Below are 15,035 nucleotides of genomic sequence, written 5' to 3'. Positions count from 1 at the left end.
CTCCTCTCACAATGATATACTTTTTGATTGTTAAGCAAATCATGTAAATTTCTCCATGCGAATTACATTCAAATTAACGACAAAAGACCCAGCCACAACTCCCCTCCCCGTCCCCCTCCCCCAGCCCAGCCTATGTGTGTGTGCTCTATTGTGCTCTTTGAGGTGGGCTTTAGGTGTGTAAAGGTGTGGCATTAGGCTAGAGAGCTTTAAATAAATATCAACGCACGCTCGAATGGCAACTTAAGCTGCCTCTTAACCCACGCCCATCCCTTCAGTCAGCCTGCCACGCCCAACTGCCTAGCTTAAACCAAAAATTGCATTGTTGTAATTTATATGAAAAGTTTCACGACTTGTGCGAGTTGTGTTTTGCGAAGTGCTTAGTCTTAGCCGACGCCTCCGCAAGGTATGAGAAATCTGTCAGCTGGCTGCAGAGCTTTGTGTGGCTTTAAGCCCGCGCTTAAAGCTTCGCGATGATTCATTGATTGAATGAGCTTTTGCTTGATTTAATTTGGAATTAAAGCTGTACAAAAGAGTTTGATTAATCTGTAGCTTAAGTCAGCGAGAGCTGCAAGACGTTTTAAGGTAAAGAAATTTTAAGCTTTCTGTTCAGTCAGCAAAGCTTTTTGTCTATAGGGCAAAACTGGAGAGCTTTGGATTGTTAGGCTGTGTACGATAATCCAAAAGCTTTAATATTTTGGCACAGCTTTTGTCTATAGCTATATATATATATAGCAATAGCTTACAGAGAGAGGCACACTAAAGATTTAAGGAGCTTTAAGCTTCACAAAATGCAAAAGCTTTCATGTGCTTCAGATTTGATCAGAGCTTAGAACTCGTTCTCAATTCTAAATGGACTCAATTTTCAAATGCTTTCTTACAATTTGATGCTCGGAACTATCCGGAATTGAGCGAAGCTGTTGCATTAAATTGGGCTAGGTTTATATTGTCTCAGCGCTTCGTCTAGCTGCGAATTGTGCGTATAAATCAGCGTATGGCATTGACGTTGTACCAGATGCATAACAAATTCGAAGGGCTGCATAAAAAATGAGCTCAATTCCAATTTGAATGCAGTTGAGAGATGAAACTCATAAATTTCGCAACGAGCTGGCGGCCCTGAGAGCTGGCTGCAGTTAGGCTCTGCTTTCAGTTCCTCTTCTTCTTCTACTTCATTTTTTGTTTTTTTTTGTGTTCAATTTTGTTGTTTTGTTGAGCTACTAAATCAAAACAATGCCGGGCACAGTCGGAGCCACATGCCACCTGGCCGAGTGGCAGCTGCAACCAAATCGCACTGACAGCATTCAACGTGGCCAAATCCAAAGTCAGGAACAGGCGGAAGCGTGGAGAGGGGGGGGGGGTGGGAGGGGGGCAGCTGATGAGCCTGACAGCAGCGTTGACAATGCCGCTGCCTGTGACCCAGTTTATGGCGCCGGGCCAGAGAGTTATGGCATTAGCCGTTGTCCCTTGCTCTCCGGAAGTTGCAACACATAACCCCCCCCTCCCCCCCCCCTGCCTGGGGCATGCCACAAAGTTGTCCCGGCATAGTCGGTGCCTTCGCTTGCATAGGGGTATTCCTGCTGATCGATGTTTATTTGCAGCTACTAAATTCCGATAACAATAAAATATGATTTTCTTTAGCTACGCACGGCAAACACAGCACAGCACGGCGAAGAACAACAAGTAAATACACAAAAAGAAATTAAGCAACCTGCCCGAAACAGTTATCCATTGAGAACCCAGCCAATCCTACCCGTACCCCTACAGCCGTCAGTTTGCTGGAAGCCAAAACCGAAACGTGGCCTGAACCAGAACCTGAACCCCAAATGGCAAAAACAAACAACGGCGCAAAAATCCAACAAAGCGCTGAGTAAATATTACAAAAATGTATTTTCTACACACACACACAAGGCGCACACACACACACACACACACACACACACGCACACACACTCCAAATAAAAAAATGGCGTATTTTTATATATATGTGTGTGTGTATATAAATAAATGGCAGACGTGACAAAAATGCTTAAGTGAAAAGTTACGAGCAAATGAGAGAGGTGTAGCTAGGCACAAGGCAGAGCGAAAGAGAGAGACAGCGAGAGAGAGAGAGAGAGAGAGAGAGAGAGGCGAGCGCGTGAGAGCAGCTACGGAAATCGCTTTCTCACCCACAGAGAAAAAAAAAATGAAACAAAAACAAACACAACAACAAGAGGTAAAAGTGTTCTGCCCAGGCATGCACGACTAGCAGATACCCTAACATATCAGCTGTGCTGCTGCTTCTCTTAGCCCAACTTCATGTCTGGAGTCTTGCTTAACTCGACTGTTCGTGGTTCGATCTTAATGTAACTTTCAGGGCTTCAATATGACACCCAACTATTTGTATATTCGCAGGCGCAGAGCTCTATCTGTTATGCTTGGCAAGGGCAGAAGTTTAACTATAAAGGGAATTCTTCTAAGTATCGATATTTATCGATATTACGTTTGACACAGAGGGATATACTAAGCTTTCTTATAGCTGAACAAGTTTTTGAATCAGAATTATATCGAAATTAAATTGCCTTTCTTTTTGTTTGTTTTCTTATAAAATTTCCCTCACATAATAAATTTTTGCTTAAGTTTCAGTCTTGACTGTAAACCGAAACATCAACTTTTGCTTTTGTTTTAAAACTGCAAGGAGTTTGGAGTTTGAATATTGGATTTGAACCAGCATGACTGCAAGGAAAACAACAATACAGAAAAAAATGTCAAGTGAGTTGGCAAAGTGACCGCGAAAGTTGGCATACCCGCCGCCGCATCGGCAGCCTGGCAAACAGTGGGCGCAAAAAGTAAAGTTCGCGTGCCGCCTCGCCTTCAAGTTCGGCTGTTTCTTACTTTTGCTTTTCTATTCCTTTCGGTTTGTTTGGTTTTGTTCACTTGCAGCTCTGCTTAATATTTTCTTGTTTACGCACGGCCCTTGTTTATCAGCCCCAAACCCAAACCCAAGCCCAAGCCCCTTCCCTTCCCTTTTCCCCTTCCCTTTTGCATTTCACTTACTTTTCACGCACGCCTGCTGCCGGCAAGCGATTTCCCGGCACGGGTTGAGCCGCGCACCAAATCGATTTCCGCTTCATTACCTAACTCCAGCCACGACCCACCCACCGCCCACCGCCCACCCAGCTACCCCTTCTAGGCCAGCCTTCGCACCTCCTAGTGCTTGTCTGTCTGCCTTTTCGTTGGACTCGAACCGTATCAATCATCTTTCGAGCGGCAGAGCAAAAATAAGATGTTCCATCTTCCGCCTGCAGCCTCCAGCTCCCACCCAGCTCCCACCCAAACTCCACTCGTATGTCTGGCACAGTGGGGCGCACTCTACGCAAATTGTTGATTTCTTTGTTTTGTTTTGTTTCATTTTGTTTACCACCCAAAACCTTGACAAGAATCCAGCGCACGCTCCATTTTTGGGCGCTCTTCATGTCATTTCTCAAGTTTGCGCCACATTTTTCAAGTGTTTGCTGTCTTTCGCATCAATTTCTTGACTCTCGGCCATATATTTTTGTTTCTTTTCATTTTGTTTTTTTTTTTTTTTGTATCATGGTCGACCTCGAGCCGACAACTCAATTAAATTGCCAGCCAAACCGCGCCAAAGGAAAAGCGTTAAATATCTATAAATATTGCGCAAATCCATAATTGCATTTGTTTGACAACGCTTCAGTTGCACTTCGAGGCCCAACATCAAAAAAACAAGTAAGTCAGGAGCTCCCGACTAGGGGATACCCTGAACCCTCTTCTTCCAACATCAAATGCATATATATATTCTATTTTAGAAGCTATATGTCAAGTTTGCTGACTCTAGCTCTTATTATTTACCAAAATTGCCCAAAAAACAGGATATCGATATCGATTTTTATCGATTGCTTGGAGTAAGTTATCGATTATCGGAAACAAACTCGATCTGCGCGGGAACTAGGAGCACCTACATCTAAAATGTCTCTAGCTCTTATAGGTTCTGAGATCCTTGCGTTGCGGACGGACGGACGGACATGGCTAGATCGACTCGGCTATTGATGCTGATCAGGAATATATATACTTTATGGGGTCGGAGCTGCTTCCTTCTGCCTGTTACATACATTTGCATTTTGCACAAATACAATATACCCTGTTTACCCATTTTTAATGGGTTCAGGGTATAAAAATAGCAAGTGCGGCTGTACTCGCCCAGCAGATACCCTAAGTTCCAACTATGTGCACTGCACAGCGTGCTTTCCCATAGCCCCCTTCTGTGAGAAAGGTTCTTGCTGAGCTTCGGTCTTAATAGTCCGATCTTGTTGAAATTTTCAGGTTATCTGAATGGTATCTATATACCAGGACCTAAGCTTAGTGCGTATTTATCAAAGCTATGAAAGTGTAAAGTTTAGAATAAAAGGGCTTTATCTTGTGCAGACCCTGTCAAGTTCAGCTTAAATCTTCGTTCCGATCGGCAATATACATATATAGTTTTTATGATCCGATTAGTTAGCTACAACCAGTATGCCCCACTTAACCGTTTCGAATGGGCTTATGATTGAATAATATTTATTTCTACATGTATTTCTTACGTTTGTACAAATATGCAAATATGTTTCCCAAATCGCTTTCGCCGCAATTTCGCCAAATAACTGACTCCATTTAATTTCCATGGACTAACAGCAACAGGAGTACATTTTAAATTGGGTTAATGTGTTTTCTGAGCACTCAGAAAGTTTTAATACAAATTGTTTTCAAGACCCGGGAAAAAAAAACATGTGCACAATTCGGGTTGTTCCACGTAGCGAAAACTCCCATTTGATTGCATACTTTTGTGCGTCAAATGTTAAAGCTATACAAAATGCAGTCGCAAGACATGCACGAGAAGCAGATTAATACACGAAATTGAATTGTTGTGCGGAGAAAACGTTTGCTGGAATGCCCCTAATATGCTGCTTGTTGCAGGCAAATATTCTTGGAACAACCCATTTCAGTTATTTGAAGCATACGCAAAATAATAATTCATGCATTTATTTCTTTCAATTTCACAACAATTTCAAGCCGAAATTCTCGCACCTTGACATTGGCGAAATGCTGGCGAAAACGTTTTTGATGCCAAGCAATTTTCTTGCTTTTTGTTTTCTCTCCTCTTTTTTTTTGCAAGAGATTTCATATGCACACGCGTCTTTTTTGTCTGTGGATTTCGTTGCATTTCCACTTCAATTTGAACGTGCAATGTATTTTTAAGCACTCGCCCGAGCGGCGCACGGCTGTTGGCCGTTAATGGGGGCGTTGCCAAAGTGGGCGTGGCGCAATGCATGTTGCTGCCGGCAACAATTGCCAGTTGCAGCTGCAACAGCAACAGCAGCAGCAGCAGCTGAAACAACGATCATCACAATGATTGTGTGTGTGTGTGTATTTTTTTGTGGCACAGTTTTTGATGTGGTTTTTACCAGTGTGTGTGTGTGTGTGTGCGGTCAATTATTTGTTGCTACTTTATAAACTGCGGCCTGTTGTTGCTGCTGTTGCCGCTGTTGCCGCTGTTGCTGTTGGCCAGCGAAAGTTTCAACAGCAGCAGCTCATAAATTGACCAGAAAACTGAGTGGCTGCAGCTTTGCACAGTTGCCCACTTACATTGTGGGCGTGGCAGCGGGCAACTGGCAACTATGCAGCTGTATTGCCGCTTGTGCAACAAGCCTTAAACCAGCCCCGCCTCTGTCAAACCCGCTTTGCTATTAGGTTTAAATGCCTATACCCTGTAACCGCAAAGAGCAGCATGCTCACCTTTAGATCGAATTTGACGCCAGCAGCTTCTGGTGCCACTGATTCGATTCGAGTTTAGCTTTCCTGGTTAAGTAAAGTTGTAAACTCTCGCTCGAACCGGTTCGCTTTTCTTAACTAAACTGTTTCACAGCCTTGGCAGCTGCTAGTCGAGCACTTTCCAGTTTCCACTTGCACATTGCTATTTGTTATTTTAATTTTTATTATTGCTTTCTCTGCTCTCCAGAAGTTTCTAAATCGCAACGCAAAGGCAGCCAAGGGGGCGGCTACTGTGCATTGCTTTTATAAACTACAAAGGGCTGCTTGCTCTGTAGCATGCGTTGAAGGGGGAGAGGGAGGGGAGAGGGAGTGCAGGGGTGGGGGCTGGCTTAAAGTGTGTAAGCTAGTTAGATGGATGTTGCTGTGTAGTTGGCCACATGGCAACAGCATCAGGTTACACGGCGCTGCTGTCAAGCAACATGGAATGCAGTATATGTACAAAAACAAATATTCTTACACATGTCCGGACTTTAATGCACGTAAATTTATTATGAAGGGTAGAAAGTGGGCGGGATGGGCTGATTTAAAAGGTATTTGTTACATGCCATAGAGCTGAGAGCTTGTTCATCATTTCAACGCAAAGTTTGTTACTTTAATAATTAAGGTAAACCGATAAATTTGTGGCTTGTTGCAATACTCGACAGATAAACATTTACTAAACCGTTTAAGAGTGTCGATAGCTCTAAGAGTATCGATATGCCAATAATTGAAGGAGCGTTTTAACTTACACAAACTATCGATAAGTTGAGGAGTTGTCAATAGTCAATCGATTAATTAAGCATCGATATATCTAGAATAGGTCGATAACATAGGCTAACATAGACATATGATTGATCTATCATTTCTGATGTTAAAAGTATCGATATATCGATATATAGAGAAGTAATCAGAAATTAATCGATTTTACTAGCACAATCGATCGATTGTTGGATAAAAAGATAATATGCTTGGTCGATTAATACATAATCGATATACATAATTCATATGGATACATTTAGGATCTTAAAACGATAAATCGATAAGATTAGGACAATCGATTACAATAAAATGCTAGATATACCCAAAGACAAGGCTGTTTTTAATAATATATCGATAGTATATCGATTGATAAATCATTTTTTCTGCATTAACAGTCAACAGATCGATATATATTAATCGATAGTAAAAGCACAATTTGTAGATATATAAGCAGTTATAACATTTAATTTTTCAGCCTTTCTCTGCGATTCTCAAAATTGATAAGCATTTGAACCAATAAATTATGTTAACCTGGCCCACTCAACGCGTGAGCCAGCGCCTAACTGACAAAACGGCGCACAAATCATAGAACTTAAGAACTTGTCAGCCGTCAAGGCGCAAGGGGCAAGGGGCCACTGGTTCAAAGGTAGGCGCAAGTATTAACACCTTTGGGTGGCATAAATCGTAGACATGGGCCATGGCACACGCTGTTGGCAGTTAAGTGGCTAGAACTAAGCTGGCAATACGTCAAACCGCTGGAGTTTATTAAACCGAATGTGGCAAATGAGAGGCTTTTGGCCATTTTCTATTAAGTGCCAAGCGTTGAATTTACAGCCCCGATGCGTGGCTGGGACCGGCCGATGGGGGCAGCAACAATAAATAACGCAGCAGACGAGCCCGGAAATGAGTGCCCACCTTATTCCTCCCCTCCCCATAGTCAGTCAGTCAGTCTGGCTGCCATGTGGCATGCGGCATGCGGCATGCGGCATTTGGTATGTGGCAAGGGAGAGGTGTAGGCCAGGAGCTCAACTTCAATCTGCAGCCTTTGCGAATTCTAATTAAAATTTAATTGTTTACACTTTGCGACAACAAACGGAAATGGCAAAAGGAAGTGCGCTTCGAGTTCAGGCTCCCAGCTCCAGTTCCAGTTCCAGTTCATGTTCCAATTCGAATTCCAGTTCCAGTTCACAGCGCCACAGTTGCCCGTTGCCAGTTCCATTAGCCTAAACATTGTTGTCGTGACCGGCGCGTTTAATTATCTCAGTGCCTGATTTACATGGCCAACAGCAAAGTTTACAACACAAACAACAGCTACCGACTGGGCGTTGAGTAGGGGGCGTGGCCTGACCGCCTAGCTGACTGCCTGGCTGCCTGGCTGGGTCGAACGTGACTCGCATGCCAATTGAATGCTTATCAAAGTGTATTAAATTCATAGAAATTATGACGCGCGGCCGCCAAAAGTTGCCCGCGAAGATGTTCGACAGGCGACACAAATTGTGTGGCCGCGTGGGCGTGGGCGTGGCCCGCCAGGCAACATTGTGTGCTTAAGCATTTTATTGTCTTTAAGCTTCATTAAGTCAAATGGTGCAAACGTTTAAGTCGCTCACAAAAGCCAGCGACAGCAGCAAACGCGGCAGCAGCCGCCACAAACAATGCCAACGCGGCGTATGAGCAACGCGCGACGCATTAAGTATACGCCACATTGTACATGCTGCGACAGTGGCCCAACAACACAAAAGCCAACTGGGGACGCGGCCAGCTAATCCTTCGCTGGCGTGTTGCCAGCAGCCGCCGAACAATGCCAACAAATAGAAATCAACTTGAAGCCAATTTCAAAATAAAAGTTCAATTGTTCGAATTGCAAAATAAAATAAAAATAAAATAAATGCAAATGGTTTGACTAGAGATCAACACAGCACGAGGAAGCTGAAAGTTTAGCCGAAACTTAGCTTTGCATCGAAAGTTGGACCAGCATACGTGAAGTCGCTGGTTCAAATCGCCCAGAAATTGTATTATTTACAAAGAGAATAAGTTAATAATACACAAAAGATAAAGTGCCTGGAAGCTGAAAGTTCATCGAAAGATGGACCAGCATACGTGAAGTTGCTGGTTCGAATCGCCCAGAAATTGTATTATTTACAAAGAGAATAAGCTAATAATACACAAAAGATAAAGTGCCTGGAAGCTGAAAGTTCATCGAAAGTTGGACCAGCTCGCGTAAAGTCGCTGGTTCAAATCGCCCAGAAATTGTATTATTTACAAAGCGAATAAGCTAATAATATTATGAGACATATATAAAATAAATGAAAGATGTATGCCAGGCACATTGAGCATTAGGTTCAGGGTTTGAAGCCCGTTTTCAGCATTATACCTTCAAGCCGGGCGTCGCCGGGTATTTCGTCTACAAGCTTATAAAAACTAATTATAATAATAAAGCGCTTTTCAGGAGCTTGCCCCAGCTTATCTAATAGTCTCCTCCTGTCACCTAACTGTCGAGCACTCTCTCTCTCCGTATTTGCGCCAACTCATGATGATTATGCGCAAGCAACGAGTTTTATTGGGTGCGTGTCTATTTTATGAACTCAATTTAAATACATTGGTTCACAAGTAAGTATCTAAGTCCCCGTGTGAACCACATCCGTTGTCATATGTGGGCCACCTGGTAATTAAAAAGTTGTCGCTTGCCGCTAAACGCGAATTCATGAGAACGAAATCGAGTTAAAGTAAATTAAATTAAACACAAAACTTTTCAAGGAGCCGCCAACGCAACAAAGGGAGAAGCAGCAGCAGCAGCAGGAGCTGAAGATAACGGATGTGGCTTAGAGCAGGGGGGGGGGGGGGGGGCGAAAGAGTGGGACGACACAATTCTGGGCGCCCATTTCGTTTATTAAGTTTTGGATGCCCGCCCAACGCTCCGGGACAAAAGTCAAACCACGCGCAATTTTAGTAAATTAGAAAAAGGGCAAGTGCTGCGCGTAGACACCGAGGGGGGGGTTGTCAAATTGTCGCGTAATTAAAATTGAATCAGTGTTTCCAGTGAAATTGGGTAAAAACAGAGCTATAAAGTTCGCGTGAGCTGCACCGGGCGAGGGGGGGGGGACTAGTCTCGGAACTATAAAGGGGAACTAGCCCGGAAGTGGATAAAGGAAGCAGTTGACTAGAAAGAGCTAATTACGTTACTAGGAAAAGAGCCAGTTCCGGAACTAGGTCGATGAACTAGTTCAGGTTTTGGATAAAAATTTGAAACTAGTTCCAAATCTAGAGGAACTTATTACGTTTCTAGTCAAAGGAGCTAGTCTCGCAACTAGAAAGGCAAACTAGTTCCAAAGCTTTAAAGAGAAACTAGTCCGAAAGTGGTTAAAGTAACTAGTTGAGTGACTAGAAAGACCTAGTTGTTACTAGGAAAAAGAGCCAGTTTCGGAACTTAGTAGGTGAACATGGGATCACTAACGTTACTAGTAAAAGGAGCTAGTCCAGGAACTAGAATGGAGAACTAGTTCCGAATAAAGGAGAAATTGTTACAAACTAGAAATGGGATAAAGTAGTTATGTTGTTGAAAAAAGGAACTAGTTACGTTTTTGGAAGAAGGAACTAGTTACGTTCATGTAGAAAGGAACTAGTTCCGGAACTAGAACGCGCAACAAGTCACCACAGAATTTAAGACTAACTCTACTTGAACTGGAACTAAAACACGAACGAGACACTAACACCTAGGTTTTCTTGATAAATGAACTGGTTCCGGCAGGCAAACTAGGCAAACAAGCTACGAAACCAGTGCACATCTCGCTGGAACTGGGACCGAACCAGACTAATAGCTACTTAAGCTCAGCTTTCAATCACTAACAACCACTAAAACTACAGCCGAACTAGTTTATATCAAGCTCAAAGAGAACTGGAACTATTAGTAAAACTGCCTGAAACTAGTTGATCAGCTCAGATGATTCGAGTTCAGCAGCTGCTGCAATGTAATTAGCTTGAACTGGAACTAACACAATTACATTATGAAAACAAATCAGTGGCAAATGCAATGAACCAGCTATCAATGTAACTGGTTCATTTGTCGAACAGTTTGTGATTGGGATCCTCGAGAAGTTTACCAATGTTCCCCAGCAAGATTTGGCATATGAACGGCAGCGCAAAGCTTATCAAGCACTGCCAGTTGAACTGATCGTATCCAAACATAATCTCCAAGGTCCAAAGCACAAAGTCCAGGGTCAGCACGAGGCTGCTTATAGAAATCCAGGGTCTCATACACTTGGGCTTGTTCTGCATGAAGAAAGAAAGAAGAAATGAATGTGGCCTGGTATTATATGTAGAATATAGCGAGAGAGAGAGAGCACCCACCAGTAGAAGGCCAAGAAAGAGCAGGAACCAGCAGAGGAGCATGAAAAAGCTGCCGCAGATGCGCATTTTGCGAATGACCGAGTCGCGTATGCCGCGAAAGACACGAACACGCCACATGGTCAATGGACGGCTCTTGATCAGCTGGGCGCGCAGGAACTGCATGAGCTGGTGCAGCTGCGGAGATGGGAGTGCATTGGTACATAGAAAGACATATGCAGTATGCACTTACCAGGCCGAGAAAGCTGTAGATGAGAAAGAACCAGTAGAACCAGGGGAACCAGTCCTTGATCAGACGCTGGACCACATACTCGCGACGTTGTTCCGCATTTCGTGTATGCCAAATGGAGAATACCTCCAGGCTCAGATAGCGCTGCAATATTTCATTCCAAGCCTCTTGCAGCATGCGAAACTCATCCATTTCGCTGGCTTAATAAAAATACAAAATAATTGAGTGTAAAAAAGAATAAATCAAATCGATTAACTCGAGACTTTCGGACAATTTTGTTTGGCTTTTCGAAGACGAAATCTTACTAAAAATCTGTTAACTTTCGCATGGAAAACAATGCCTACTCACGTTCGCATCGGCCAGGTGTCAGGCAACTTATATCATCATATTCTATTATGGGAATTCGAACTAAAGCGCCACCTGTTGCCTAAAAAGTAAGTTGAAAGCTTTTCCTAAAAGCAACCCGAGCCCGTGCTCGGTAAAGTGGTTAACCAGCGAGAGGTCGCCGGTTCAAATCCAACAACAATTCTCAATTTTTACATGTGTTTACTTTATTTGTTTTTTTATTCACATAGAAAACGCAATATTGATAAACTAAAAGAAACGAAAACATGTGGAATATGAATTGTTGTGAAAATTGTTTTTTTTCTTTTCTTTTTTCATATGGAAAATGAATAGATGTGAAAATTGTTGATTTTTCTGCGACAATGGCCGCAAATTTATGGATCAAGCGAACGTGAAGACAAACATGATATATATTTTTGGCTTACCCGAGCAACGCCGGGTACTTTAGTGCCATTTACAATTAAACTAGTTGAAATATTTTCAACCAACCGCCGAATGTGGTTAAAACTAAAGCCAGCCCCAAGTGGAGCAACTCTCAAACGGATGTTGTGGGCAAACGTGCGATTCTAAATCCTTGGAACTGGTTGAACCACATGAATTAAGTCTGGCAAATGGATTGAAGTTGAGTTGAGAGTCCTTTGATGGGTCGTTTCAGTTATTTGTTGCGATTGGGAGCCGGGCAACAAAGTAAATAATGGAATGGCCGCAAAAATGCTGCTCGCTGCTCGTACTCTGTGCGGCAAGGGCAAGGATTACGTCCAGCCCTGATGATGAGCACAATGATGAGAAGGATAAGCACGGCCGAGATGGTCCGCCAGCTGATAAGGTTGTGTGTCCTGCTGCCGCTCCCGCTCCTGCTCCTGCTCCTGCTGCCGCTCCTGCTCCTGCTGCTGTCATTTGCGGTTGCTGCTGTTGCTGTTGCTGGTGTGGTTCATTGGTTTTTGATTGTGTGTTGGCTGCTTTATTTATTTATAGCTACGAAATCGGAGCTGGGACTTGGACCCGGACCCGGACCCGGACCCGGTCTCAGACCTGGATGTAGCTTTCATAAAATATTATAACTTGTTTTACGCCCAGGCTGATTCTGGTCGTAGCCGACAAGGGGGGTGGGACAGCGGCGTCTGCAGCCTGCGCTCCGAGCAAAGTTAAATTGCAAACAAGAAGAAGAAGCAGCATCAGCAGCAGCAGAAGAAGAAGAGCAGAGCAAGTCGACGTTGGGATTCTTGTGGCGCAGTTTGCTCGCTTTTTGTATAACTTTTGATTAATAGAGCGAGCGACTGCAAGAGGGGCAGCTGGCAGTCGGGCAGGCGGTAACAGGACTCGGCTCCTGGCATAATTGCGCCACATGCCCAAAACAAAGCAACAACAGCAACAACAACAACAACAACAACAACAACAACAACAACAACAACAAGAGGAACCACAACGACAGGCAGCAAAACAGAAAACCTGAACAACCTACAAGTCCAAGTCGAGCTGCTTGAGTACTTCGACTGCTGCACATGACAGGCAACTTGCGCGGCGAAGCTCGTACAAAAAAAAAAAACAAAAACAAGAAGAAGAAAACCTACGTAAAAGTGCGCCAGCCTGGCGTGCCCGACTAGCAGATACCTCTGAGCCAAGCCGACGCTACAAACACTTCATACACAACCTCTGCGCTTATCTTCCTGCTTGCCCACAGCATCTACGGTAAATGCATTATTGATTAACTTCATTCCGATCTGTCTTCAATAAGGCATACCAAATTGTGGCAGGCTTTACCTTAACAAATTAGTTGACATTAGCTCTGTTCGCGAATAAGCGAAGATATCCAAGAGGTGAAATATATTCTATTTATATATCCCTTCAGAGAATCCACATAACAAATTTGTTGAATTTTGCTTAAAAACTCTAACTCCTAATCGATATTTATCGATATTTATCGATCTCTTGAAATTGGAAGAAGATATCGATAAGAAAACATGATTAACTTGTTCTGCTTATCATGAAGAAGAATATATGTTGTAGATGCCGATATCATCTGAAGTTAGGAGAAGTTTTCCTCTGCTTGTTTGCTATTTATCGATATTTATCGATATATTATAACAAGAAAGAAGGTATCGATAAGAAAAACATGTTAAACTTGTTCTGCTTATCATGAAGAAATATATATATAGTAGATGCGAAGATCATCTGAAGTTAGAAGAAGCTTTCCTCTGCTTGTTTGCTATTGATCGATACTTATCGATCTCTTGAAATTGGAAGAAGATATCGATAAGAAAAACCTGATTAACTTGTTCTGCTTATCATAAAGAAGAATATATATTGTAGATGCCGAGATCATCTGAAGTTAGGAGAAGCTTCCCTCTGCTTGTTTGCTGTTTATCGATATTTATCGGATTGTTGAAGATTTCGATAAGAAAATATAGCTTGTTCTGCTTATCATATAGGAAAGCATATATTGCCGAGATTAACTTAGCTCTACGTTCTGGCTAAAGAGCAGCTTCCTTCTGGCTGTTTGAACACAGTTATTATACCCTTTTAAGCCCAATTTCAATGGGTACAAAAACAACTTTACTTACGCTAAATTGATTCTCCTCAAAACTAGCGGAAAGCACTGCGAGGGGGCTGGGGTCGGGGCGGGGCCGGCGCATAGGCGCCAGTTTAACAGACAAATGCACTTATGCAACAGCTTTGCATTATTTCAATGCACTTGATCAAAAAATATGCAAACCGAAATCTTATTCCCTTTTATATTTATTTTATGCCAATTTTTTTTTGTTTTGGTTTGACTCCCAAAAGCTGCTTGTTCTACATTGTGTGGGCCATATGGCAACAGCCGTATGAAATTTGAGCGAGTTTTCAGCGCAAAATGCCGCACACCCCGTACACCTCGCACACCCCTCGCCTTGAACAGCAAATTGTGGGAAAACTTGGGCTGTCTGCCAAGCTGTTTCAGTTTCTGGCGTGCAAAATGCAGGGAAATAATGTGCTGCTTGTAATCGAAACTGAAACTCATCAAAAAAAAGAAAAAAAAATTGCTGCAAACAAAAAGCATGTGTAGGGCTTCATCATAAATTAGTTGCCTGATACTGATATTATTTGCTGCAGTAATTAATATATTTTCCTTTCAGTTAAATATTAATGCCAGTCAACATTTTGCATTTCGATAGATTCCCTTTAAAATTGAACTCAGTTACCTTAAAGAAATTCCTTAGCTGTTTACCTTTCCCCCCAGCCAACTCGCCCGTGCTGTTAAAACTTGCTGCGCAGAAATCGATAAGTTATCGATAGCACATGTCTGTGTCCGCTTTCACTTGAGTCTGGAATAAACTTAGTTTGCAGTTGATTTGTTATCGATAGGTAGTAATTGCCTTGCTTCGATAACTAAATTAGTGAAATACTGAGCAGTTAATGTGTTATCGATAGGCAACAGCTGCTTAACTGAAATTCTCCCCATAATCTGCTTTGATTATCGCACTATTGCCATGTCTGAACTTATGCATCAATAGCTCACGCTCAGCACGTTCGTACGCTTCTCTACTATCAATTGGCATTTAAACAAATTAAAAATCGATGGGCTCAAAAAAATTGTTGGCCAAAA

General features: G+C 42.7%; 1 protein-coding gene across 1 annotated transcript; it reads right to left on the bottom strand.

Annotated features, from left to right (window-relative positions):
- Positions 1-10,474: 10,474 nt before the first annotated feature.
- Positions 10,475-11,406, bottom strand: LOC115767768. The gene is made up of 3 exons (XM_030712091.1): positions 11,111-11,406; positions 10,882-11,055; positions 10,475-10,803 (listed from the first exon to the last, which is right to left on the bottom strand). The coding sequence occupies exons 1-3, from the start codon at positions 11,297-11,299 to the stop codon at positions 10,591-10,593; spliced, it is 576 nt and encodes a 191-aa protein (XP_030567951.1). The 5' UTR covers positions 11,300-11,406; the 3' UTR covers positions 10,475-10,590.
- Positions 11,407-15,035: the final 3,629 nt, after the last annotated feature.

Source organism: Drosophila novamexicana, unplaced genomic scaffold, assembly GCF_003285875.2.
Source record: "Drosophila novamexicana strain 15010-1031.04,08,12 unplaced genomic scaffold, DnovRS2.1 tig00001453-arrow-arrow-pilon, whole genome shotgun sequence".
NCBI classification, from domain to species: Eukaryota; Metazoa; Arthropoda; class Insecta; order Diptera; family Drosophilidae; genus Drosophila; species Drosophila novamexicana.
The sequence above is the reverse complement of the archived record's forward strand: the minus strand, read 5'-3'. Positions and strand labels throughout refer to the sequence as shown.

Coding starts and splice junctions, on each gene's coding strand:
- LOC115767768 (XM_030712091.1), bottom strand. CDS start 11,299: ATGGATGAGTTTCGCATGCTGCAAGAGGCTTGGAATGAAATATTGCAG. Junction 11,056..11,110: donor TCTACAGCTTTCTCGGCCTG/GTAAGTGCATAC, acceptor CCATCTCCGCAG/CTGCACCAGCTCATGCAGTT. Junction 10,804..10,881: donor TCTTTCTTGGCCTTCTACTG/GTGGGTGCTCTC, acceptor TTCTTCATGCAG/AACAAGCCCAAGTGTATGAG.